This window comes from Empidonax traillii, unplaced genomic scaffold (genome assembly GCF_003031625.1).
Source record: "Empidonax traillii isolate 1590-97213 ecotype Southwest subspecies unplaced genomic scaffold, ASM303162v1 scaffold382:size1915631, whole genome shotgun sequence".
In the NCBI taxonomy this organism is placed as follows: Eukaryota; Metazoa; Chordata; class Aves; order Passeriformes; family Tyrannidae; genus Empidonax; species Empidonax traillii.
This window is the reverse complement of record NW_020955575.1, coordinates 146,220-170,997: the sequence shown is the minus strand read 5'-3', so window position 1 is coordinate 170,997 and position 24,778 is coordinate 146,220. Positions and strand designations below refer to the sequence as shown.

General features: G+C 36.1%; 1 protein-coding gene across 1 annotated transcript; it reads left to right on the top strand.

Annotated features, from left to right (window-relative positions):
• The first annotated feature begins 2,365 nt into the window (after nt 1-2,365).
• Nucleotides 2,366-24,144, top strand: UFL1 (UFM1 specific ligase 1). Its single transcript, XM_027893123.1, has 19 exons — nt 2,366-2,480; nt 3,266-3,411; nt 4,296-4,324; nt 5,094-5,191; nt 6,023-6,137; nt 6,802-6,932; nt 7,581-7,639; nt 10,724-10,870; nt 12,019-12,194; nt 12,918-13,097; nt 13,473-13,593; nt 15,725-15,847; nt 17,660-17,780; nt 18,407-18,570; nt 19,573-19,703; nt 19,845-19,925; nt 20,691-20,776; nt 21,232-21,412; nt 22,088-24,144. Exons 1-19 carry the CDS (start codon nt 2,404-2,406, stop codon nt 22,298-22,300), a joined length of 2,379 nt encoding a protein of 792 aa, XP_027748924.1. The 5' UTR covers nt 2,366-2,403; the 3' UTR covers nt 22,301-24,144.
• The last annotated feature ends 634 nt before the right edge of the window (nt 24,145-24,778 follow it).

Here is a 24,778-nt window from a genome sequence, read left to right as displayed (position 1 = left end):
ATTTAGTACTCGTTTGAGAGATTTTCCATATACATCTGCTGTTTCATACCCTGTATGTCTACAAATATTTGGCTCAGAGAAGGCCTTATTATTGATATGAATATTCACTGCCAAGAAAGAACCAAATGAATACCAAATTTCTCCTATCTACAGTTAGGTAGGTAATCATACTAACTAATTGAAAGTATGTTGTTTCCTAACAGTTATGCAGAAAAGGCTGCCTGAGGTTGAGCTAAGCACCCTCCCACTAGCACAGCCACCATGCAACATGACAGGAACAAAGAAAAGAGTACAGTGAAAAGCAAACCAATTCTGTTATTTATAACCGTGCATTAAAAAGGGACAGTGAAAATGAAAAAAGCCAAAGCTACCCATGGCACACACAGCCAGGTTGAAAATGCTTCTAATGTAAGTCCAGTAGCCAATTATCATATAAAAAAAGCTTGGGCTTTATCCTGCCAGCTTTCTCTGATAAAGGAAGGGGTTATTAGACACCTGTTCCTTCATCAGAGCAACCTCTCTGAATCACCACATCAAAATTGTTACTTAAATTTTGAATATCAGCACAATAAAAAGCAAATGAGATATGAGGGAACCTTTTTGACTGCTAAAATCAAAGTAAGCCCATTAATGAGCAAAACCTGATAGCTAAACCTTTTAAATTCACAAATTCATCTGTTTGGTAGGAAAAGCTGACCAACAAGTTATGAAGATAATATCATGACATATGTGGAATGAAAGAACCATTTTTAAAAAATGTTATTTATACTCCATTTCATTCAGTTTACACGATGTACATGTTGTGCATGTGTAATTACATCTCAAAAGAAAAGGGTCCTTATAAAATTTCTTTGACTGAAGACTCAAAACAGAGCCTGCAATCTGGAAATATCTGTATGCCTACAACTGTTGCGTATTTATATGAAGATCTGGCAACTGTGGCTTGAACTCAAGTCATACACACAAAAGCAAAGGTCCAAACCATTATACTTCACTTTTGGATCTTAACTACAGTGCTCAAGTTGGCCAGTCCAAAGACAGATTCAGACTTTAGCTGAAAGGGAATCTCCGTAGCCCACAGACTATATACATAATTAAAGCACTTCAGATGCATTCAAAGTTAGGTAGGAGGAATCCGCTTCTAAGTTCCCAGTTCTTTTTCCTGATGGTCCCTATGGTAGCCTGTTTCTATAAAATTTTCATAAAAATAGCCCCCACAATTGCTATCACAATATACCTATCCTTCCACTACACTATTCATTCCACAGAAATATGTCTAAATCAAGTATATGGCTAAGCAATATTCCTTGCTCTCTTCTTTGGCTGTGGAGAACGACAGGCACCTCCCTCCTCTGAGTAATTAGCGAACTTGGTTTAGATGTATGTTTTAGGAAGAGCTTCACAACTGTTTGAGGATCCTGTCTCGCTGCCTATGAAGGCTCCAAGGTCAGACCTCAACACCCTGTTGAGGTAACTAAGCAAATGAACTATATTAACACTAAGTAAAATAGCACAACTTACTGTGCTAGTACCTTGCAAAATATTTGTGCTCGCTATTTAAACTGCACCCAGCATGACACCAACTGCGCTAGCAAGACTTTTGCCGAGACTTTTGTAAGGCAGTGTCGCAGAGTGATGCTCGGTGTCCGTGAAAACAGTGGTTATGCAAGAAATAAGGAAGGACAACGACACAGCCTGAGCAGCACGGACGCCTTTCCCAGTGTCGGGCAGCTCGCGGTTCTCCTGCCGCTGTCCCGCTTGGAAAGAGCTGTACACTGATGGCTGGGACTCCCTCTCCCAGCACTCCCTGTGCAGTGCTCTCAGCCATCGCCACAGACAAGCCAACCTCATGGAACAGCCGAAGAGGCCTTTAACTCAGCGCAGCTCACCTCCGGTCCCATAGATTTGGGTTGCTGCTCGCTGTGTAACAGCAGTGCCGCTAAAGGGTAACACCATTGACCTCATAACCCACTTGCACTCTAGATTTCATTTCGGTTTTCGGCAGCGGCGGCTCCGAAGGCAGCTCGCACTTCCACAAACACGCTGAAAGCTCGGCTTCGTTTCTCAGATACAGTTTAAACATCCCCCCGCCCCGCCGGACAAGGCGCTCTCAGGCCGGCGGCACCCCGCGCTGACAGCGCTGTGTCCCTGCTCCCGTGGCCACCTCCGCCACGCTCCAGCTCCTGGAGTCAGGCCCGCGTGGAAAAAATACCACTTTTTTTCCCCTCTTCTTTCCGTGGATTGCTGATCGTTTGTTTGTTTGTTTGTTTATCTTCAATACGCCGGCCGTGCGGAGGTGCGGGGGGCGGCTCCGGCCCGCCAGGCGGCGCTGCGGGCGGAGGTCGGTGCCCGCTGGGTGCCCGCCGCCCGCCCGGCCGGGGCTGACGTGTCCGGCGCGGCGCGATGGCGGCCGCCTGGGAGGAGATCCGGCGGCTGGCGGCCGATTTCCAGCGGGCGCAGTTCGCCGAGGTGGCCCACAGGTGAGCAGGGCGGCGCCGGCACCGCCGCCGAGCCCGCCGCCCCTCGCTGCGGCCCGTCTGCTGCCGCCCCCTCGCTGCGCCGGCCGCGCTTCCTTCCCCTCCACCCGCACGGCCCCCGGCCCGGGCACTCCCGGGGCGCTGAGCCGGGCACGGCCCCTCGGTAATTCCCCTTGTGCCGGTGCTTGTGAGCCCCGAGGGGGCGCCTGGGGCCCCACAGGGTACGTGCGGGCCCAGGAAAGCGACTGGGTATGTTCAAGCTGCTTGACATCGGCACAGCTCCAGTGCTTGGTTTCTTCTTTATGTCTGGCTGACCAGTTGAGGTTGCCCATAACTTGTTTTTATTAAAGAGAAAAACAAACAAGCAAACAAACAAACAATAAAAAAACAACCGAACAAAAAAAAAAAAAACACACACACAAATCTCAAACGCGCAAAATAGAAATTGACAGAAGGATGAAAGACGCGAATTCTTTAAGCGCAGCCATTCCTAAATTCACCAGCAGCAGGTGCATTCTTACAGCTGGCGGGGCTGACAGCTGTTCAGGAGGAGAGTAAAAGTTTTTTTGGAGAGATGACCCGAGTAAGCATAGCCATATGGTTGATTTGGTACGTGGTAAGCCGGATTCAGGCAGTGGGGGAGGTTTGTCTGAAAAAGTATATTCGCACAGAACAGCAAGTAATGTTCGTTGTACATCCTGTGTTTAGTATTTTGGGAACGTCAATTAAAAGACAATTTTAGCAAGTACTTACTTAGAGTAACTGGTTATTCTTTATGCTGTTGATAGATTGTCAGAACGGAACTGTATAGAAATTGTCACTAAACTGATTGCGGAGAAGCAGCTGGAAGTAGTGCACACACTTGATGGCAAGGAGTATGTCACTCCAGCACAGATAAGTAAGGAGATCCGGGACGAGCTTCACGTTTGTGGTGGTAAGTGTGGCATTTGCTTTCTTCCTTTGGATTTGGAAGTTAATTTTGAAGACTACAGAAGGAACCTGAAAGTTTTCAGTATCCTTAATCCTTCAGAAAAAGTCAACTCGTTTCCATTTGCTTTACCTACACATTATTTCACCTACTCTTACTTTATTTTCACTTCAGATCTGTGTCAAGCTTCTAGTTAAGCATATCAAGATATGTTACTTGGTTTATTTTCACCCATACAGAATTTCTGACGTAAAGTTGTCTAAGAATCCTTTTGAAGGAAATTTGGCATTTTAATATGGTTAACTATCTGGCCCAGATGTTTGGCCTTGATTTGGAATTTCAGAGTAATTTTCCTTTTGTGTCATAGTAATAATAATAATTGTAAATTGTCATTGACAGTTCTTTTATTTTACTAGTGTGAAGAGCCATCTGTTTTGTAAGATCTGACTTAAATATATAAGAAAGCAAATACTCTTCAGGCTGCTTGTGTGTCAGTGGTTTTTCTGATCAGGCAGTGTATTGTACTTTTAGTTATATTTGAGGATGAATTTCACAGCATCATATGTCTCAGAAAACTAAATTCTAACTATGTTTATACAGATTAGTCATTTTGTTACTATTACCACAGGAATGCCTTAGTTTGTGTTATGCCATTGTGTATCTTATCAGTGTGACAGCTTGAGTTGAATTAAAAATTACTGGTTTTTTGTTAGCAGCATCATGCAAAGGTAGAAAGTTTTAACAATCTCTGTTTTGGTATACTCACGGATGGTTTAACTGGTCTACAAAAAAAGTAGAGAAATACTGTGTGCATGATGGACTATGCTGTATTCTAAATTTTGTTAAAATATATTTTATGTACTAAAAGTGTATTTGTACTTTTCTTAAAGGTCGAGTTAACATTGTCGACTTACAACAGGTAACTCTAGTAATAAAACTCTGTACTTCTTTCTTTACTTCACCATGTATGTTGTAAATATGGCATTCATTAGTTATATTCCAGCTAAATTAATTTTTTAAAGCAGAACAAATTTTATGAAGAACTGGTAGCTTATGTCAGAGTTTTGCAGATTACTTAATCCATCCATTTATTGCTCTATTGAAAGCTCCTCTCTGCTTAATGCTAATCTAGGACTTCTTAAATCACCACTGAAATACACAGATTTTCTTTATGAACTCTTTTCTTTGTAAACTGTGGAGGGCAAACAGAAAAGAAATACGTTTCCCATTTAAATTGAAAGCTGGAGGAGCATGCATAATAAACTTTGCATGCCTCTTTGGATCTTCCCTCTTCATTAATCTCTTGTCTCCACTAATCTTTATCCTCCAGTTTATCCTCCTCTGTGACTAATTTTCCCTTCTGGCTTAAGCAAAATTATTTGGAATCAGAAAACCTCTCTGAAAGACAATTTGCCATTTTCTGACATCGCTTTCTGGTATTTCTTTATTATGTAGGTTTCTTTTAACCTTGTCACAGTTGCAGAGAGAGCTTTTTTCCCCTAAAGCACCCCTACTTTATTTCAAAACACGGTTTAAGTCTGTACATGTGCAATAGTAGAAAAACATAAAAGCACCTTTCCTCAAGACATAGAAATGTGTAAGTAATATCTCAATGTTTGAAAATTATTTTCAATTTAAAATTCTGATAAGAGGTTTTGTTGTTGGTTTGGGGTTGTTTTTTTTTTTAGGTAATAAATGTGGACCTTCTACACATTGAAAACAGAGCTAATGACATCGTTAAATCTGAAAAAACTATTCAGCTTGTATTGGGACAGCTTATAAATGAGTGAGTACTTTCAGGAGCAGTATGTATAATTCACATCTTTTGTATTTTTTAAAACACAGACTAAAAATAATGTCCAGCCGTTGTTGCTTCTGAAGTGAAATAAATTTTTTCTTGGCTGGTGCTGGGGCTGCTTGGTGGTGATCAGTGCTACTTTTCCAAATGGCAGGTGAGGCCTATCTCAGCAAAACATCCAGTAAATCCATGGAGCAAAGGCCTTACTGAATGTCTGTGTCCAGTGTCCTGCACTTAGAAGGGTTCACTTCTTACCCAGTGTCTTTGTGTACAGCAGCCACACCTCATTTGCTCTATAGCTACCTCAGCTATTGACAAACCTTCTCCTTTTTTCCCTCCTCTTAGCCTAAGATATTTGAGCCGGATATTGCATGGCTTTCAGCACACTAACAGCCACTGAAGTAGTACTCATATGGATGGTTCTTACTATTTATCAAGCTGCAGGACCTATTCATATCCAAGAATATGAAGTTCCTGGCTCTCTTGAAATAATTAAGACCTGTATTGCTCACTAGAACCCTTTTCTAAGTTTCATTGGCATGTTTTCCTCATTCTGTTTTTTTTACATTTGCATACAAGCAGATAAATGTCCCATCTTAATACCTGGTTAGCAGACTTATTAAGAAACCACACCTTTTCACTTATATTGTTCTCCTTTATTAATTTAAAATAACTTTCAGTTTATTTTTGTAAACATGCAGCAAGAAGAGGTTTATTAAAAGAGATCAATTATTAATTCAGCATGTCAAGTTGAGGTTGATCTTGAATTTCACACTTGATGTGTTGTCTTTTTTTTTTTTTTCCTTGTTTTTAAATAAGGAGTTACCTGGATCAATTAGCGGAAGAAATAAATGATAAACTTCAGGAAACTGGCCAGGTGACAATATCAGAACTCTGCAAGGCATATGACCTTCCAGGAGACTTCCTGATACAGGTGATGCCAGCCACCAACTTAGCAAATGCAGAATTGATTGTGTTTGTCTTCTTTTGTTATCTTCTTTTGTTTATCCATTGCGTTAATTGCAATGAACTACTTGTCATTTTAAGCAGAAAAGTATCAGGTACATAAAGGTTGCAGTTCAACAGTTGTTCACAGGTTAGGGTTGATATTTGCCTTTCCACTACTGGCAATATTTCTTCTGAATCTTTATGACTGTTAGGAACACCTTAGATTAGTGTAAGATCTGAAATTTTTTTGGAAATACTAAAGAATACTAAAGATTCCTCTAATATTTGTTGCATGATCAGTTTCTACAAAAAGATTTCTAACATACAAAAATTGTTACATGGTTTGTCATTGTTTCTTGGGTAGTATCTCCTGGCTTTAGTTCACTTTGCAAGGATGCACATTTATAAACTGTTTGCACCTCTTTAGTATTTATTGTTGGTAATTTTTATCTTGAGTTTTTGAAAAACGTGGCCAGTGAATTTGTCATTCACTGGTTCGTACAAAACTAAGACAAAGATTAAATCTGGGTTTTCATTGTGCATCTCCAAACCACACTTATTTCTTCTGCAGAGTTTTCTGTCGTCATTAGATACACACATATCTGATAGAAGAGGACATTCTTAGAGAAGCTAAATTCATCTATTTACAGGCGTTATCCAGGCGTTTGGGCAGAATTATTCATGGACAACTAGACCAGGAAAACCGTGGGGTGATTTTTACAGAAGCCTTTGTGTCCCGCCATCGAGCACGCATCCGTGGTCTCTTCACTGCGATTACTCGGTAAATTGCAACGCTTGCAACCACATATTAAAATATTTTTGCCATAGGTCTTTATGCACCAAATTCAGTTGTGATTGAAAAGGAAAAGAAAATAAAGACCTATGTATAGATTCCCTTAAGTTCAGTTTCTGAGTGAAATATTCAGTTATGTTAGACTCACTTGTTAGAATCAGGGACCTCCTTTTGAAGTGAAAACAAGGGAAGTATAATAATGTATAATTTACAACATACTTTAATTTTTTGGCTGAAGAAAATGTTAATCCATAGTTCTTTCATTTGCTTGTAGAGTATCTGTCCTCATTATTACCCTACCGCTCCCTAGTCAGTTACATATTGTGATCACTACATGTGATTATAGATAAGTTTTTCTTATTAAAGCAATAAACTTCTGTGGCAATTTGTAGTAAGAGAAAAACTTGGGAGAGCAAAATTTTCCTTACAGTAATTATTGTAGCTTTGTGTTCTAAGATATAACTTCACAGTAATTCAAAATTAAACCTTGTAAACTATTTCAAACGTTAGTGTAGCACCTTGAGGCTAAGATACTTTTAGTTTTGTCCATCTAGAGTAACCTTTCTTACTTATGGATTCTCCACATCAATTTCATGTCATTAACTCATATTGTTTTGTTTTTCTTTTTTTTCCAAGGCCTACACCTGTAAGTAACTTGATCACTCGGTACGGATTTCAAGAACATTTACTTTACTGTGAGTTTCATTCTGAATATTTTTTGTTTGTTAGGTAATTCATTCTTCATTACTGTAAGTGTGCTTTCAAAGAAGCATTTTAGTATATAGCCTTAATTCTGGAATAAAGAACAATATGTTTCTCTTCAGTGTAGAAAGTATTAAACCTTTTGTGCTATCCATAGCTGAAGGGATGTTCTCCGTGTCTAAAGCAATGAAAGCGTATGTTGATAAAATGCCTCTGGGGGCAGAATGATGCAAGAAGTACAGTACTTATTTAGTCGTCTGTTTCGTTACTTGCCCTTAGCTACTGGCAGTTTTATCAGTGAAGCACACAAAAGGGGACAGATTTAAGTACCCAAATGGCATTAAACACTCAGGATTTTATTTACTGACTCTTCTTTGTGATAACGGAGGCAGAGCTTTTGTTATACTCTTATTTAAATGACTTCATATGCTGAGAGATAAAGCATATCCTTAAACTGCTTGGTTTTATTTTCTGCAGTTCCTTTTCTAAATAGAAATGTGTAAAGATTCCCTATCCAACTGCTGAAATCTTTAGGCACTACTTAATTGTTTGTCACTTCTGGTGTTGCAGCTTTTGTCTGTGTCCCCACTCCGATCTCTCTGAAATGCTGCTTCAAGCATTATTAGTCTTGTATGCTGGCTGACCAAGTGATGTTGGTCTTTAAAATCCTTTAATGGTTTTCTATCTCTTCTCAGGAAAGTTAATACTTCTCTTTTGTTTCATTGGGTCTTTTTGCTTTCAGGGTATTACTCACTTGAGCTCCACTATGATATCTCTCTGCTTACCTTCTTTTTCTTTTTGACAAGCTTATTCATTAAAAAATAAAATCTTAGCACTTAAATAAAACCATGAAAACACTCTACTGTCACATAATCAATTTAAAATTTCCACTTGTTTTCTAATGTGCCTTCCAGGTATTCATACATCGAAAGGAAAATCTGTTAAATTGCATTATAGTAATATTTTTATACCCAGCAAATTTCAGTATTTTGTTACAGTCTATTTCAAACAAGTCCTTCAAGTAAATCATTGTGCTTTGCTTGTGTACAAACACACAAGCGTTTGTTAATGTGAATGTGTTAATGCGAATTGAAGTTCTAGTGTTTTTTTCTCACCACTAATCATTACAATATGCATTTCTAGTAGTTTGCTGGGGGTTTTATTCAGTGAATTTGTCTTTTTCATTAGTTTTTCTCACTGTCTTTCATTACCTCTGCAGTTTCGTAAGTTCCAAAGGGCTTTTTATCATTTTACTCAGTGCCAGAGAACATTTGCTTTTATCTTGTCCATTTGCTGAGATACCATTTCAATTTCACAAATGCTGGAAACTTGAAAAATACCTTTTAATTATGTTACTTTTCACCTTCTATGTTTGTCGCTATTTGCAATGTATTTTGAAACGGTCTTTGTCAGTTTTCTGTCTCTTCCAGAATAAAAATGTAAGGTCAGTGTAATGTTTGTATAACTTACAAACAACTAATTATTTAATCAACATTTGGGTTTAGATGGGATAAACATTATTCTTTGGTTCTGTCCCATAGCTGTGCTGCTATTCATCTTAAGCTGGCATGAAGTTAGGATAGAAAATAGTTCCAGAAATGAGAAACTCTTTAGGCTAAAACCCTAATTACAAAGCATAATGAAAAAAACCCTAATTACAAAGCATAATGAAATTATAGGTGTACTTAATTTCTGAATATTATATTACTGATGTAGGACAGGCATGTAGGGATACTTACTGTCATTGCCAGACTTTAAGAGAGAACTAATAGAACACAACAAACTACTTGATCACCCTTAAAAATAAGTGTGAAATTATGGTGGCTCTGCAGAGGTCGTGTTGGTTTAAAACAAAATACTGTTCAGATATAATTGTAGCAGGTTCTGTGAAAATTCTGTGAGCAACTCCTCTGCCTTGGAGATTTAGAACTGGCACTTCATGTAATACAGAAATTAATTGACGACCTCTTCTGGTGTCTTCTTTCTCTAAAGGCTCTAGTTCATTGCTAGTGCTCCACAAAATTGGTTGAAATTCCATTAAAGTCTAATTTTTTTCCCTAAAAAGCTTTGAGTAAGAAGAAGTTAAGTTGGAAACAGAGAACCAAACTATATCGTCTGACAGTCGCTTAAGGGGAATAGGCACATTGACTCTATTTTCTAGGATAACTAAAATATTAGGAAGTATAAAAATCTAACTTTATTTCCAGAATTGGTCTTATAAGCTCCACTTTATACAGTGTAACAGAACCATGGCAAAACGTGATTTCTAGCTCTTGCCTTAGATCACATAAAACTATATCTTGTTTAAATCAGTTTCTTTTTCTTCTACATCTTTTCAGTGTAAGTATTGTTCAGCTTTGCTAGTGACAGTTGTGTTCAATAGCTGCTAGCTTATAGAGGCTCATCTACACTGTAAGAATATCTGAAAAAGCAAATGCTGATTTAATATGCGGTATTTCTTCTGGAACCATTTAATTTTTTGTTCCAGAGGAAAACCTGTCTGTTTATGAAATAGAAATTAACAGAAACTGAGGATAAAAAAAGCAATCCAATGAAGCTCTGGAAATTAGCAGAGCTTGGCAGTTGTTGTCACTGATTTTTTTAAATGTACATTATGAAAAGGCAAAAGCATTTTTGCTATTGCAAAAAACCTTTTTTTTGACAAAAGTCATTTTTATGTGCTTAGATCTCTTTTTTTCATCTTTGTTAACAAGCAGTGAATTCAAAGAGAACATTTTTAATAAAATGCTCATATATTTTACTGTCTGGCCAGAGAAAGATTCTCTTAAGTCTGCATTTTCTAAATTAAAAGCTCGAACTACCCGCATATAAAAAATGTTTTGATCCTGCCATTGTGGCTCACTCTTTTGAAATGTATGATTTCCAGAGCTCTGAAGAAGACATTCTCATAAGTGTTAAAAATAATTGATAGAGCTCAGAAATGTTTCACTGGAACAAGCACAAACAACTAATTGGTGGGAAGAAAGAAAAAGCAAACTAGGGAAAATAATTGCTATCTTTTGATTAATGGATATGTTGACATGGAAACCGTCTCTTAATTTATTTTCCTCTTGTAGCTTTGCTAGAAGAACTTGTTAACGCTGGTCGTCTAAAAGGCACCGTGGTTGGTGGGAGACAGGATAAGGCCGTGTTTGTTCCAGATATCTATGCCAGAACACAGAGCAACTGGGTGGATTCTTTTTTCAAACAGAATGGTTACTTAGGTAATTAATCAGTATTCTCACAGATAAAATATCTTTCTAAAACTAGTTTAGGTAATTGATCTTACCCTAATGTAGCTAGTGCCTAGAGTGAAGCCTCACAAAAATAAATAGAAATCAATACAGTAGTTGATAGTCCTTTGTTAAAAGACCATCTTGTTTATAATGATGTGTGTTACTTTATGGCAAAGAACTGTATTTCAGCAGATTCAGCCGTATTGCTAAACAGGAACTATTTCTCACAAGCAGAGCTACAAATGCTACTTTTATTTCTGCTTCCAAAACATTTCTTAGACTGCTTGTTGTAGACTTTTCAGATGATCATGGCAGGTGTCCAGCAAACTTTTGCTGTTAATAGTCCAAATTTGCAGTGCACAGGAAGAATTTTTTTCCAAAACAATATCTGTGGAATTGGAGTGAGTAGCAGTAGTGTCCTGATTTAAATCCAGAAAAATCTATCTAATTTAAAGCTGAGTGATGCTGGATGATGAGGTTTTAAAACATTGTGAGCTATGGGAAAATGTAGACCTGAATAGAGGAATGTACCCTTAATAGTCCCAAAGGGTCTGTCTCTAAGTAACAGTCTTGCAGATTGAAAAGATTCACCATAATTTACAGTGGTGGTAATAAGTGTTTCTGTAATATTGTTTGATAGAGTATCTGTCAAAGTCTTTAAATGTTTTTTGAACATCTTAAGTATATACTGCCAAATAGTTGAAATGCTTTGCTTGTGAAGCATTGCACAATTCTTTGAGTATATTGGAGTAACTTTTGAAAACAAAACACTTAGGCATTGTATATATTGTAAATATTGTTCATGTTATATTAGAATACTTTGGAAAGATACTATTACATAATTTAAATATAATTAAGATCTATACTTATTGGAATAAGAATCTGGAAAAAAAACCCACATTTTTTTTTCTAAACTCAAACCAAAGTCATCCCCATGATTTAATCTTCATATTTCTATTAACAGTATTTAGGGTTAGGGCACTAAGTTTTAGGTCACCATTAGCTTAAGGCTGCATTTATTTGTATAAAAACCATATGTAATTCTTCACTACCTGCTTTCAAAATAAAATCATCACCTAAGATCCTCTGTGTATATGAAGGACCTTAATTGTAACAGACATCTAACTATTTTATAGAATTTGATGCGTTATACAGACTTGGCATCCCCGACCCAGCAGGCTACATTAAAAAAAGATACAAGTCAACACAGCTCTTATTTCTGAGAGCAGCTTGTGTCGGTCAAGAAATTGTGGATCAAGTTGAAGCCTCTGTAGAGGAAGCCATCAGCTCTGGAAACTGGATAGATGTAGCAGTAAGCAATCCTTTCAGTTATTGTCGTTGGATTTTTTCTTTTATTTTTGTGTTAAATGATACTTTACTGAAACTGCACATGTGTATAATGAAATTCCGTGTTGTCAAAGGGGAAAATTCAGTTTAAAATGAGAAGTAAAAAGGCATTAAATGCCTTTGATTTGATCTGAACAAAAACAGGGAAAGGTGTAGCCGTAAAACCTGTATTATATAGGTTTTAAAGCATCAAGGACATGCTGGTATTCAGTTAACAAATACGTAAGACTAACTTTATTTCAAAATTAGTACTAAAGTATTCTGCAAGAGAGCAATATAATTCTATTGGGCTTTTTTAAAAAAAAAAAAAGTTTAAGCTGAACTCTTACAAAACTTTCAGTAAGCAAACGGATCTTAGCCATTTTGTCCTGGCTAAATCCTAATTTTAGGTCTTACAGTACTACCCTGTCATTTTTAAGGCCCACTATTACTTTGTGTTTGGCATTGCTCAGTAGCTGTTGAGCTTCATTTTGAAGAAGTGGCCATGCATTTGCTCAGGTAACACATATTTTTAGGGCAATGCTTGTTTAGGATGTCAGAAGATTTAAAATGGTGTGTACTCTTAAATTACTAGACTAATTTTAAAAGTGCAGTGTTTTCTAAATGAATAACAGACGTCAAATGGCATGTCTCTGGATTCTGTTTATCCACATATGAGGTTATTGTATTTTGATTTTCTTTACCCTAGACCCTTCTGCCCAGTTCACTGTCAGTAGAAGATGCTGGGATTTTGCTTCAGCAAGTGATGAGGTCTTTAAACAAAAACTCTTCAGGTTTAGTCTTCAGTGACACCATTGCAGTCAGTGAGAAATTTCTAAGCAACTGTGCTGACCTCTTTTCTGATATGATGCAACAGAAAGCGGAAAAGGTACAGGTTTTTTATTTATTTTATTTTCATTATTATCAGGATGCAGTGCACGTTGAGAGTTGGAAGGTAACTTGTGTAACTTTCTATTTGCTGTTATCATTTCATTACATCTCATATGAAATAAATGAAGAAAATGTGTATGTAATCAGTGCAATTTAATGTATATTCAGCTGCACTCAGGGAACACAGTCACACTAACAATATGATCAGATGCCATATTTTGAAGAGAGTAAATATCTCTTCATGTGTTACGCTTGAAAGACATGGTCTTTGGTTAGTGTACCCGAAAATGGTCAAACAGCTTAAATGTTCCCTTATGTATCTTTTGGTCCTGTGTGTATCTTTTTGCTATTAAGTGCATATTCTTCATTTTAGGAAATGAAAAACAACCCTGTTAATTTAATCACTGAAGAAGATTTAAAACAGGCTTCAGGTTTAGAGAATTCATATGCTAATAAAAAAGACAAAAAGGATGAAAGAAGAAAGAAAGCAACAGGTAAAAAAATATCAACATTAGCTAAAGCCAAAAAAAAAAAAAAGAAGCTTGTTTTGCCTTGGAAATACTTAAAGTTTGTGTATGTTGTACTCTCCAGTCCATTGTTGAAGATATTTAAGAAATAATCCAACCACTTACCATGATACTGTGCATGTAGATATATCTGAGATATGTCCATTAGAACTAATTTCAGATTTAGAAGTGCAGAGGAGCTACCATAAAGGTTTCTTGAGTGAATCCAGCTCAAGGCAGCTGGTTTTAGAAGCAAGGAATCCATTGTATACAGTATGGTCACATAAATCTGGGCAAAACCAGTATTAGCTCAGGGACCTATACCATTTTTTATCACTCAGTGCAGATACACTTTTAGTCTCCACTTTTCAGGAATCCAGGAAAATTAAAATATTTCTTTCTAGTCTTGAGATATTTATTCTAAAATAACTTTGTATAAATTGAGAATAAGGTTTTTGGGAGTTTTTTGGAGAATATTTGACATTTTTTCTGATAAATCTATACCAGAGAATTCTCTGTTGTTTGCACACATTACAGTTACTTGGTCATTAAGACAGTTTACTTTGAGATATATTCTGGATTAAATTAATCCCAAACCTTGCTCCATTTGTGTGGTGGCTGTTGGGATGGATTTTGATCTGTGGAAGAAAAAATGTGTGGGTTTAACCCATTGAAATCTTTCTGGTTTTTAAAATGTTATTCAGATTGGAGGCTGTATTTTCAGTGCCAAAAACTGTGGCTCTTGTGTTGCTACAGCATAGCTGAGCAGTCTGTGTTGAACTCACATGCAGAGTGTTATGTGCTGCTGCAAGTAAGGGAATTAGAGCACTGATGCATTAGCTTAATTGAATATACTCACCTGCAAAGTAAAACATTACATTCTACTCTTAACAAGAGACAGCGGGTTTTTCCAGGCCATAGCTGAGGCAGAGAAGCTTGAAACTTAATTGAACTGTCATAACAGAATGACTTCAGTTTTCAGCACTCTGAGGAGTGAGACTCTACTGAGCCTGTACTACGTGACTAGATAAATTCATATCCACAGGTAACATTTGCTCCACCATCAGCAAGCACTACCCTGAATGGTTTTTTTTATGGACTGTTAGGTGTATTACCTAAAAAAACCTAACATAACAGTTTATGTAATGTACTATGTGACTGTAATGCAGTTATATTTCAAATAAGCTCGTGAAAAGCAATCTTTTTTTTTTTTTGCTCTTCCTGCAAAGTGATGCTTAAAAATCCATGTATAGCATGTAACAGATGCAGTTAGCTTTATAAGTAGTAGCATCTTGTCTTTGTGTTTCCTTTTCTTAAATAATAGTACTGTTACATAATGCAGTTACTTGGAATCTTGGACTGAATATTTAAGTGGAAAAAATACCTACTTTCTCAAGGCATGGCAAGTGAAAAAATAAAAAGGTATGAGAAAGAGAACAAACAGCAAAACAGCTTACTTTGTGGAGAGGGACTGTGTAACAAATTGAAATTCTGTCTGCAGTTGAATACATTGATTACAGGACCTCTGAACAAAGTCAGAACTGGAATATCTCACTGCTTTATAGTCATGTAGGAGAAGTCAGAAAACATTGAGTGCTCTAGTTAGTTGAATGTCTGCTTCCAGGAATATTTTGGATAACTGCTATTCATGTTGGATTCTTCCTCTGAAAATTAACAAAGTTACATTACCTGAGATATTTTTGGAAAGCTCAGTTATTCAGCGTCACTGGATAAAGATGCTAAGTGCTTACTAAGATGCTATTTTCAACCAACAGAAAATCCCCCATTGCATTATGGACACTTGTATTTCATCTGTTTTCAGCTGGAAGAAAGATACTGCTCTTTTTTTTTTATTTTAGTCATATGTGCACTTGATATGATTAGTATTTGTGTTTATTAATGACATTGACTTTAACAAAGCTTTAACTCAGTCATTTTTTTTTCTTAAGGATGAAACTAATGGTCCTGAGATTCTGGAATATGGGTTATAGGTTGTGTTGAGACTCAGGTTAGGGCTTTTTATTTAGCATTAACAAATAACTCAGATAATTATGATACTCCTGTAAAATTTTTAAGTGCTTCGACTTTCCTGTTTACTAAGCAAGTAATTCCCCACCAGAGGGCAGTGGAAGCGTGAGAGCAGGAGGCGGTGGCAATGCCAGAGAGATCAAGATTAAGAAAACCAAGAAGAAAGGAAGAAAGGATGCTGACAGCGATGAAGAGTCTCAAGGGACTGTCACAGGTTTGTAGTTTTATTTTAGGTACTGTCTATTCATGTCTATTCAACGCGTTTTTGTCACTTGCTTTTCCACATGTCTGTTCTTCCCCCACTGTATAGGTAAGGTCAGGTAAAATGTCAAAGAAGATGAGAATAGCATTTAGTTAGAATTGTATCAATGGATATATGATGTTGCTATTTAAATGAAATGGATGTACCATGTTCACTGAAAAGTATTGCTTAGTCTTCAAAAAAGAAATATAAGTAAAGGAAATTAGACCATTTTAGGTTTATTTATTGTTTTATTTTGTGCTGGAAATGCCTTAGATTTTGGCATAAATGTTAGGCTTGATTTTGTAACACCTGTGTATGGCAAACGAATGGCCTAAATTAACAAATTATAGCAATCAAACAGTTTTCCTCCATAGGGATGAAATGTAAAGTCAAAACTAAGTTCTAATATTTTTTAAAATATTCATATTGTTTAGCTGAGACTTTTGCATCTGATCTAGCTACCTTTATAACTGCTGACTTTGTAAAGGAGTTTGATTGCTCCCTATTGGCACACATTTCTCTACCTTCTCAGTTAAGAGAAGGAGCATGGATGGCTTCCTAAGAAGTAAAAGCCAGTATTGTTAGACTTAGAGCAAACAGTGGTTGCAAATGAAACAATCGTGTTCTTTCTTTTATTCAATGGAGCACCAGAAAAGTGTGCTTCTATTTTCTATATAGTATCTAGACTTTCAATGCTGACTGAAAAATACTTTTAAACATGATATTTGAAGTTATGAAGTACAGCATATTAATTTTGTTTGATATTGCTCTCACTGATTGCTGTAATTCATACATAAATGAAGTTATTTTTCAGGACTTCTCAATTACTGAGTAAAACAGTGTTAAATCACTTTCTTTTTGGTGTAGACTTTCATGTTTTACCATTATTGCTTCTTGTAATTGTATTGTAGTGAATAGATTGAACCACAATCTCAAGATAAATTCAGATGAAACCATTCAAATGTAAATAAGACCTTTTCGAAACCTGATTTAAGCTCCTTTTTCACTTGTTTATATAACCTTGTATGGTTATTGCTGCTGTGGCACAACTAGGAACATCATTGATCTCCGTACATGCAGTTACTTTATGTGCAGAATAACCCTGTTTTAAGCTACAACTTGAACATGGAATGCCTGTCCTTTTCTGGTTCTCTGTCATCATCCTCATCCCATTCTTACATGTAAAAACTAAATTCCGCAGCATGCAGGCAAACTTCAGGTTTTGTGCAAAATCAAAACACAGCTGCACTAATTTCTATGCATTTACAAGCAGAATGTAAGTGGGTTTTATTACTGGAACATCTCTCCTGGTTTAATATTGTTGTTTTGTCACGCCTCAAATTTTATACTGTAACCTCAAGTTTAGGATGCTGTGTTACAGGATTGTGTACTTTACTAAATGGAGTTTAAAAAACCAAAAGGCTTATGAAATCCTTCAAATAGGAACACTCTATTCAGTTCTGGCACTTTAAAATCTATCTGGTCTTGGAGAGATTATGGTTTCTAAACTTACAGATGGGCTAAACAGTCTGAAACGTCTCATCAAAAATATATGTCCTTTTACATCACTTCAGAAACTTCTAAGTGACGGAAAGAGAAATTTTGTGAGTTTTTCAGATAGGTAAAATGTAACTGTCATGTATAGTCATCAGGTTTTTTCCAGGATTGATAATGCATTTCTTCTGTGGATGTTTGGACTTTTCAGTGTCTCATACCACAGAGTAGTTGCAGCAATATTAAATGGAATGTTTTCTCAGTGAATGTTGTTCATGGCCACTACAGGTAGGAATAAGCAGCCAGAGTTCCCTTTCATGTCTCAAGAGGAAATTGAGGATGTCTTAAAGACCCGCCTGCAGGATTGCCCCGAAGAGCTTATTACAGAAATTGCTGAACATCTAAGAAGGTAATTTCTGTAATTCAGCTGGAGTTACAAAATTCTTAATTCACTTGAGATGAATCTTCAATCTGTTTTCTTGCTTAGAAAAAGTGATTTGTTGATAGAAGTGAATCACAATATTCTTTTTCTATACAGCTTTGCATTACGTACTTCTGAGGTATTAGAAAGCTGTGCTGACACAATAATGAGAAATAATGCTTCTGCTTAGCAGTATGTGGTTCTGCATGCTTTGTCAGCAAGCTTATTTTCAGCTCCACAGTAACAATAATTGCATCTTTAGAAGAACCTGAAATCTGTCCACAGACCCCTTAAAGTCTGTGAATAGTGTTGCTTCTGGAAATCCTTCTATCTTTCACTGTGCTTCCATTTAGGAGTTGTTATAAGTTAAAACCATGGCAAGCATTTACATACCATGCATACTGTAAGAGTAGTACCTCTGCAATTGCAGAAGTACATTTAAATTTCCCAGTGTTTTTTTCTGATTTCTGGTTTTTGTTTTTATTTATCTCATATGTGACATTCATGTCTCATTCCTTTACTATGTAATGAGATAGTTTTCTCTGTTGCTAATGTATTTGGAAAAACCTACAGTTTTACACTTTGCTAGATGTTTTCTTCTTTCTCCTTCTAAGGCCTTTAACAAAAACTTATCAGGAAGTTGTGCGTTCTGTTTTTACATCTTCAACATCTTCCTCTGGAGCTAACAGAAGACAGACTATGAAGGACTTGCAGGAGGAATTCTCAAACTTGTACAACAACATTCGGTTATTTGAAAAGGGAACAAAGCATTTCACGGGTAAAAATGTTAAATTTATTGCAAAATCTACATTCAAGGTCAAAGAGGAGCAACAATTCAAAAAGGAAAATCTAAAAAGAAAAACCTTGACTTGTGTTTACTCTGCCAAACACTCCCCTTATGCTGAAGTGCATCACTTTGCATACTTATTGTAATACGTTCTCTTTATTCATATCCATATTCTGTCTTAAGTGTGTTCTTCTCCTTCCTTCCCAAGTCTTTGCATTCCTTCCAAGTTTTTATTGTCTAGAGAAAAAAAAAAATTAGTAAGCTCACTTTATTCTGTCGCCTGTGCCACTATTGAAAGAACTGAATACTACCTGATTCTAAGAAGCTGCTGTTAAAACCTCTTAGTTTGATTCTGAAAGTAGCTGCTCCTTGAGAATAGTCTGTCAAAAAGTTGTAGATTCATCTGACAGAAAAGCATTAGGAAAATATTGCAGACATTTCCAAGATTCTCTGCTGTATTCAGCTTTCTTGTAGAAGTTTCCTAGTGGAAAACTTCTAAGAAAAGGAAACACTAGCGAAAAACCTTGATATTTCTATGCTTTGGAATACATGGAATTATTTCCCAAGAACCTTTGTTCTCGGACATGTATTCTGTAGCCTCTTTTTTTCTTTTTTAAATTCTACTATTTCAATCTTAAAGTCTGCTCTTTTGTTGGAGTGCTTGTGCTGCAGAATTCTCTCTTACATACTTATTACTTGATAGATAACAGTGGTTGTTTATTACTGGTTCAGGGGTATTGTAGAGGGACTAGTTTACTGCTTATACAGATACACCTCTGAAATACTAACAATGCATTACAATGTTCTTACAGACCTGAAAGCTCACATTTTTCACTGAAGAATGTTCCTTTAGAAACAGCAAATGAGGGATTTTAGCTTCATGCGTCCAGATGACTTTCTAATACTGCTCATGGTTTTGGGAAGTGCTGTGATAACGTCATAGGAATCATATAACTATAATAAGTGAATTTAATCACTTATTTCTTTTAACAGATGAGACTCAGACTAACCTTGCCAAACACTTGTTGAAGACTGTGTGTACAGACATTACAAATCTTATTTTCAACTTCTTAGCATCTGATTCAATGATGACAACGGAAAACTACTCTACGATCACAAGTGAGGTACACAGAGAACAGTTGCATTTTAACAGTCTCCAGTAGATCAGCGATGTTCCTTTGGTATTTAATTGCTTCTGTTTAGATGCGCCTACATCTAAAATTATAATTAATATCACAGATTATTTCCATTCTGGTCCCATACAGGGCAGGACCAAGATTTTAGGTAAACAGCCAGAAGACACCAAAGGTCCTTTGACTAAACTGCATACCTCTCTGAATGGCAAGGTAAAGTGATGTGAATCCAAGTTCAGATTTTCTGTTCTGCTGATACGACTCTAACAAATAGCTGAGACACATGGTGTAGTACACAAGCTCTGCTGCTGTGAAGAATGAAGGCAAAATAGCCTTTTGAATTTGTGTAAGGCACTCACACAGTGAGAGTGTGTTGAATTTTCAGAAGTGAAAAGGTGATCTTACATTTTGGTACTGATGGTCACCTAGCTCTTTTCTGCCAGATAGATTCCAGTGTGTGTGTCTTTTATGGGCAGCTGAGAAAAGTAAGAACTGAGAGAGAATTTCCTGCATAAAGTGGTTGATGTTTTTTTTTATTTTGTTCCCAAAGTTTCTGATTGTTCTCCCAAGTATTTTTTAACTTGTAAAATCATGGATATGTTTTAAAAAAGTTAACATTCAGATTATGGCAGTGCAGGTACAAAGGAGAGTTATTTATTAATTCTTGTATACAGAAGGCAATATGTTTCTTAAGAAAAAGTATATCTGCATATAGTTCTAAAGCATGTATTCATTTTTAATTCCATTTTTAAGACTAATGAATTACAGTTTGGGTTAGTATTTAAGTGTATGAACTATTGTAAGATGAACAAAGTTATTTTCCACTAAGTTAATTTCTACTTGTTACTTTCTCTTTTTTCTATAGTTTATTTCAAGTGTATTCACAGTCATCTCTTCATGTGATTAATTGTGAACAGTACTTAAATTTTTTTGTAATCTGCTAACAAAGATTAAATATTTATATCATTTTTTTAATAGAGTGTAGAAGATTTTCTTTCGTGCCTTGATTCTGCAGTGGATATTTGTGGTATTATGGTGAAAAAAGGAGACAAAAAGAAGGAAAGGTACCTTAATTTTGTTTATTTTATGAAGTGTAGTTGTATTGGTGCACAAATGCTAGATGGTTAGTTTGGCAGCAGTCACACTTACTTACTTATACAATGTATAAGTAAGAGGCAGTCCTTCTTTCCAAACTGTTTAATGGAAAAATACAAAGTCAAGCAGTCCAAAATCCTTGGGAGACGGAGGAGGGGAGAATTCACATTTAGCTAATTTTCTTGACTCACTGCTTGCTACAACATAGTGTATAAATTCTCTAAGGGTCTTTCAAAATCTGAGCTACACCAGTGCTAACTTTTTTTTTTTAATTTTATTATTCTGGAATTTCACATAAATAAATGCTCAGTCAGAGGAGAAAAGTAAAATAATTGATGTTAGATATGTTTTAGAGTCTTTGATCAACTACTATATGATAAAATCATAGAATTATATTTTTGTTTAATGTATTCTTGTTCCTTAGGCAAGTCCTGTTTCAACATAGACAAGCTTTGATTGAACAGCTGAAAGTCACAGAAGATCCAGCTCTTGTTCTGCACCTGACATCAGTACTGTTATTTCAGTTTTCAACTCACTGTATGCTTCATGCACCAGGAAGATCAGTACCACAGATTATTAATTTCCTAAGTGGCAAGATCCCAGAGGTATTCTTTTCTAGCTTTTTAAGGGGGAAATTACCTTTTATCTATGACAGAACGTAATAGTTGTGCCTTACACTATTTCTGCTGCATAAACCTGGCACCATTGCATTTCATATCTGATCATTACTTTATGTACAGAATATGCAGTTCCTCTGATCTCTACTGTATTTCAAACCTATCCTTTCATGGATCTGTCATCAATATTTTTTTAATAAAATTAAAAATCAATCTGTTGTTAGTACTTTGCCTTTATTCATAGAGGCAGCTCTGTATAACTGAACATTTTTACACTCTCTCTCCTCTCAGCTATAGCATAGTTGCTTTTTAAATTTTTCTAATTCAGTTTTAAAGAAAGATACACCTCTTCCAAAGCAAAAATACTGAAATTCTGTGTTTTATACTGCCAAAACTAGGGATGTTTACTGACTGTATTGCTTTCCTGCTTCAGTTGTTAATTGTCCAGTTTTTGCTGCATGGACGCACTTTCATTTTTCTGCCTCTTTGAATGTCTGGGAGAATTTAGGTTGTCAAATACCTTGATGAAAATATGTATCACTAACCCTCTTTAGGCAAGAATGGGGAAATGCTTTTTTAAAAATTTAATCTTTAATTATAGACCTGTCTACCTTCTCTATAACATTGACAACCCTTTGTTTTGTTCTCTTCTTTTGCCCTCAGGATCAGCATTCTCTGTTAGTGAAATACCAGGGATTAGTGGTGAAACAATTGATCAGCCAGACTAAGAAAACTGAACATGGAGAGAGCGACACAACAGATAACAGGGAAGAGGAGGAAGGAGCAGATACCATTCGAAAAGAGCTCCAGGAAATCACTGCCTCTATCAAAGATGTTGTTCTCAGACCTAGGAAATTTTCTGTAACAGAGGAATAAAATTATTTTTCAGTGCGTCTACTTCTATGATAAAGTCAGATTTTATTTTCTTCTTTCTAACAGAAAGTGCTTGGCAGACTTGAAAATTTGGCTTCTAACAGTTGCAAATCACAACCAGGGAACACAGTTGCTGGGTGATGGTGGCAAACAGTTTTATTATACATTGCTACAGTGTACATTTAACACACATTAAATGTAGATGTGGCAGAGCACAGTTGTGGACACTTTGGGTATTAAATTAGTGGGTTCTAATTGGCATCTTCACATGAGGCCTCAAGAGATGTTTATTCTTCAAATAAGAATGTTATTTTGTTCCATACACACACAGGCTGATAGTTTCACTTCTCTGATTTGGATTTATAGTGAGATAAGGAGTGCATTTAAGTGTCTATAGGCCTGTCTGTCTTAATTTCAAACACTAGTTTTTAAACCTACACTGATACCTAATAATATACCAGTGAAGGCCACCTTTACTCTGATACCTTTAGTGGATGTTTTCAGCTTCTGTTCGCTGGACCACAACAGTAAAAACATTTGAGTGCAAGTGTTTATTGCTAAACTTAAGGGAAGTGACCCAGTACTAATGTGAGTTTCTAAATGTACTGAAAACTTACGAAAATCAGCACACTCATGCTATTAATGTACTCTGCTAGTGTCCAAAATAGGTGTTCATTTAAAACCTGTGATTCAGACAGAGGAGGTGATTTTGTGTTGGTATTTTGGGAGCAGATAAATTCTGTTACACCTGACATTGTACTTGCTAGATGTTGATTCAGCAGGCTTGTTCAGTGCTTATCCAGTTCCCATAGCAGTTAGAAGCATTTGTTTGCATTCTCCAGCTCCTGAGAGAACTTGTGGTGTTCTGTTTATCCCAAATTTCTTGAAAAGAATTTAGTTTATGATTTTTCTACATAAACTTCATAGACTGAAATATTGGCTAAAGTGCTTTCCTCAAGATTTTTACCAGTGTTATTTTTACATGAGCAGTACTTTATAACTTCAGGAAGTACAAAACTGTGTAAAATAGAGTTCTGCCACTATGAATGACATAATTCTTGTATGGCAAATATACTTGTAACATAATTTTAAAAGATAATTTTAAGACTGGAAATACTTGAGTTGTATTACTTCAGTAATACCCATTGATTTCATGTGTGTGATTTCAGGGGGTTGCATAAAATCAAGCTTGAGTAATAAGAAAGTTCTTTTCACTAAAAATGTCATTCACCCATTCTTACCAGAATTGATGCTGAGAGCAAATTCTGTACAAGCCCTACTCTTTTCAAATATTTCTGTTTTCCAGCAATTCATGTATTCTGTGAGCTTAATCCTAAATATACCCAAGCCTGAAATTGGAACAAATGGCAGTTGAAGAGGCCAAGTATGAAAACTTAGTAACAGAGTAACCAAAGTTGAGGTTATTTTGGTGAGGTAAACAAAAGAATTGTGTACATATTTAAAAGGTGTTAATGTTTAACAGTGTTCATGTTGATTCTGATCTTTTATCCACTGCAAGGCAAAACAGTTTGCCGGTTGTAAGGCAGAAGTGAAGGTCGTCGTTTCTCTTTCCTTGGCTGGAGGTTATCATAGCTGACAATAAAAGAGAAAGAGGAGTATAAGATGAAAAATATTCAGGTTGTTTTACTTCGTTTAAGAAATAGTTTGCATACGAGGAATAGGTTTGATTTCTTTTTATTTAGCCAGAATAATTATTAAGTTCCTATAATGAATGTAAACAATTTTATATGACATTGAACTATTTTTAAATAAGATGCCATATGAAATTCTGTATGCAAATATGAAATTATTTTAATAACATTAAATGATGAAGTATTTAAAAAGCATTCTGTTGACTTCAGCAATGTTTGATCATCTTGCAACTTGCAGCTTTCAGACAGCAATTGGTAATATGCACCGATTGATTTAATACGCCATTCCGGGTGTCCCTGTATTTTTTGTTGATAATTTTATGGTGGAATAATATTGAACTTACTACAGAATTTACTTTATCATGAGTTTGACTTGCAATATTGTAGCCAAGGTTATAAGGATTAAGAAAAAAAAAGTAGATTCTTTGAAGTAGATACAAGGGAAGCACTAAAATTTAGAGAATTTATTCTGTCTATGAAATTCTGGCTAGTAAGAGAATTCAGGGAAACATAAGTTGGAAAACTCACAGGTATTTTTGTTGTCTCCTAAATTTGGAAATTCAGTCTTGAGTTTATGATACAGAAGTATTTTGAAAGAGAAAGAAAAGGAATGTTCACAAAGTCCTGAATATTTTGCTAATTCATGGGGTTTTTTTTCCCTCACTAGAAGAAATGTATGCAGGAGGAAGAGTAATCTTGTCTTACAAATCAGAGGTGCAATTCACGAAACTGCCCTTTGGAATATCTAGGAAATGAAAGGCACTACAAAGTATACAAATTAAAACTACTTTGATTTCAAGTCTTTAGTGTAAACCTCTCATGCCCTTCA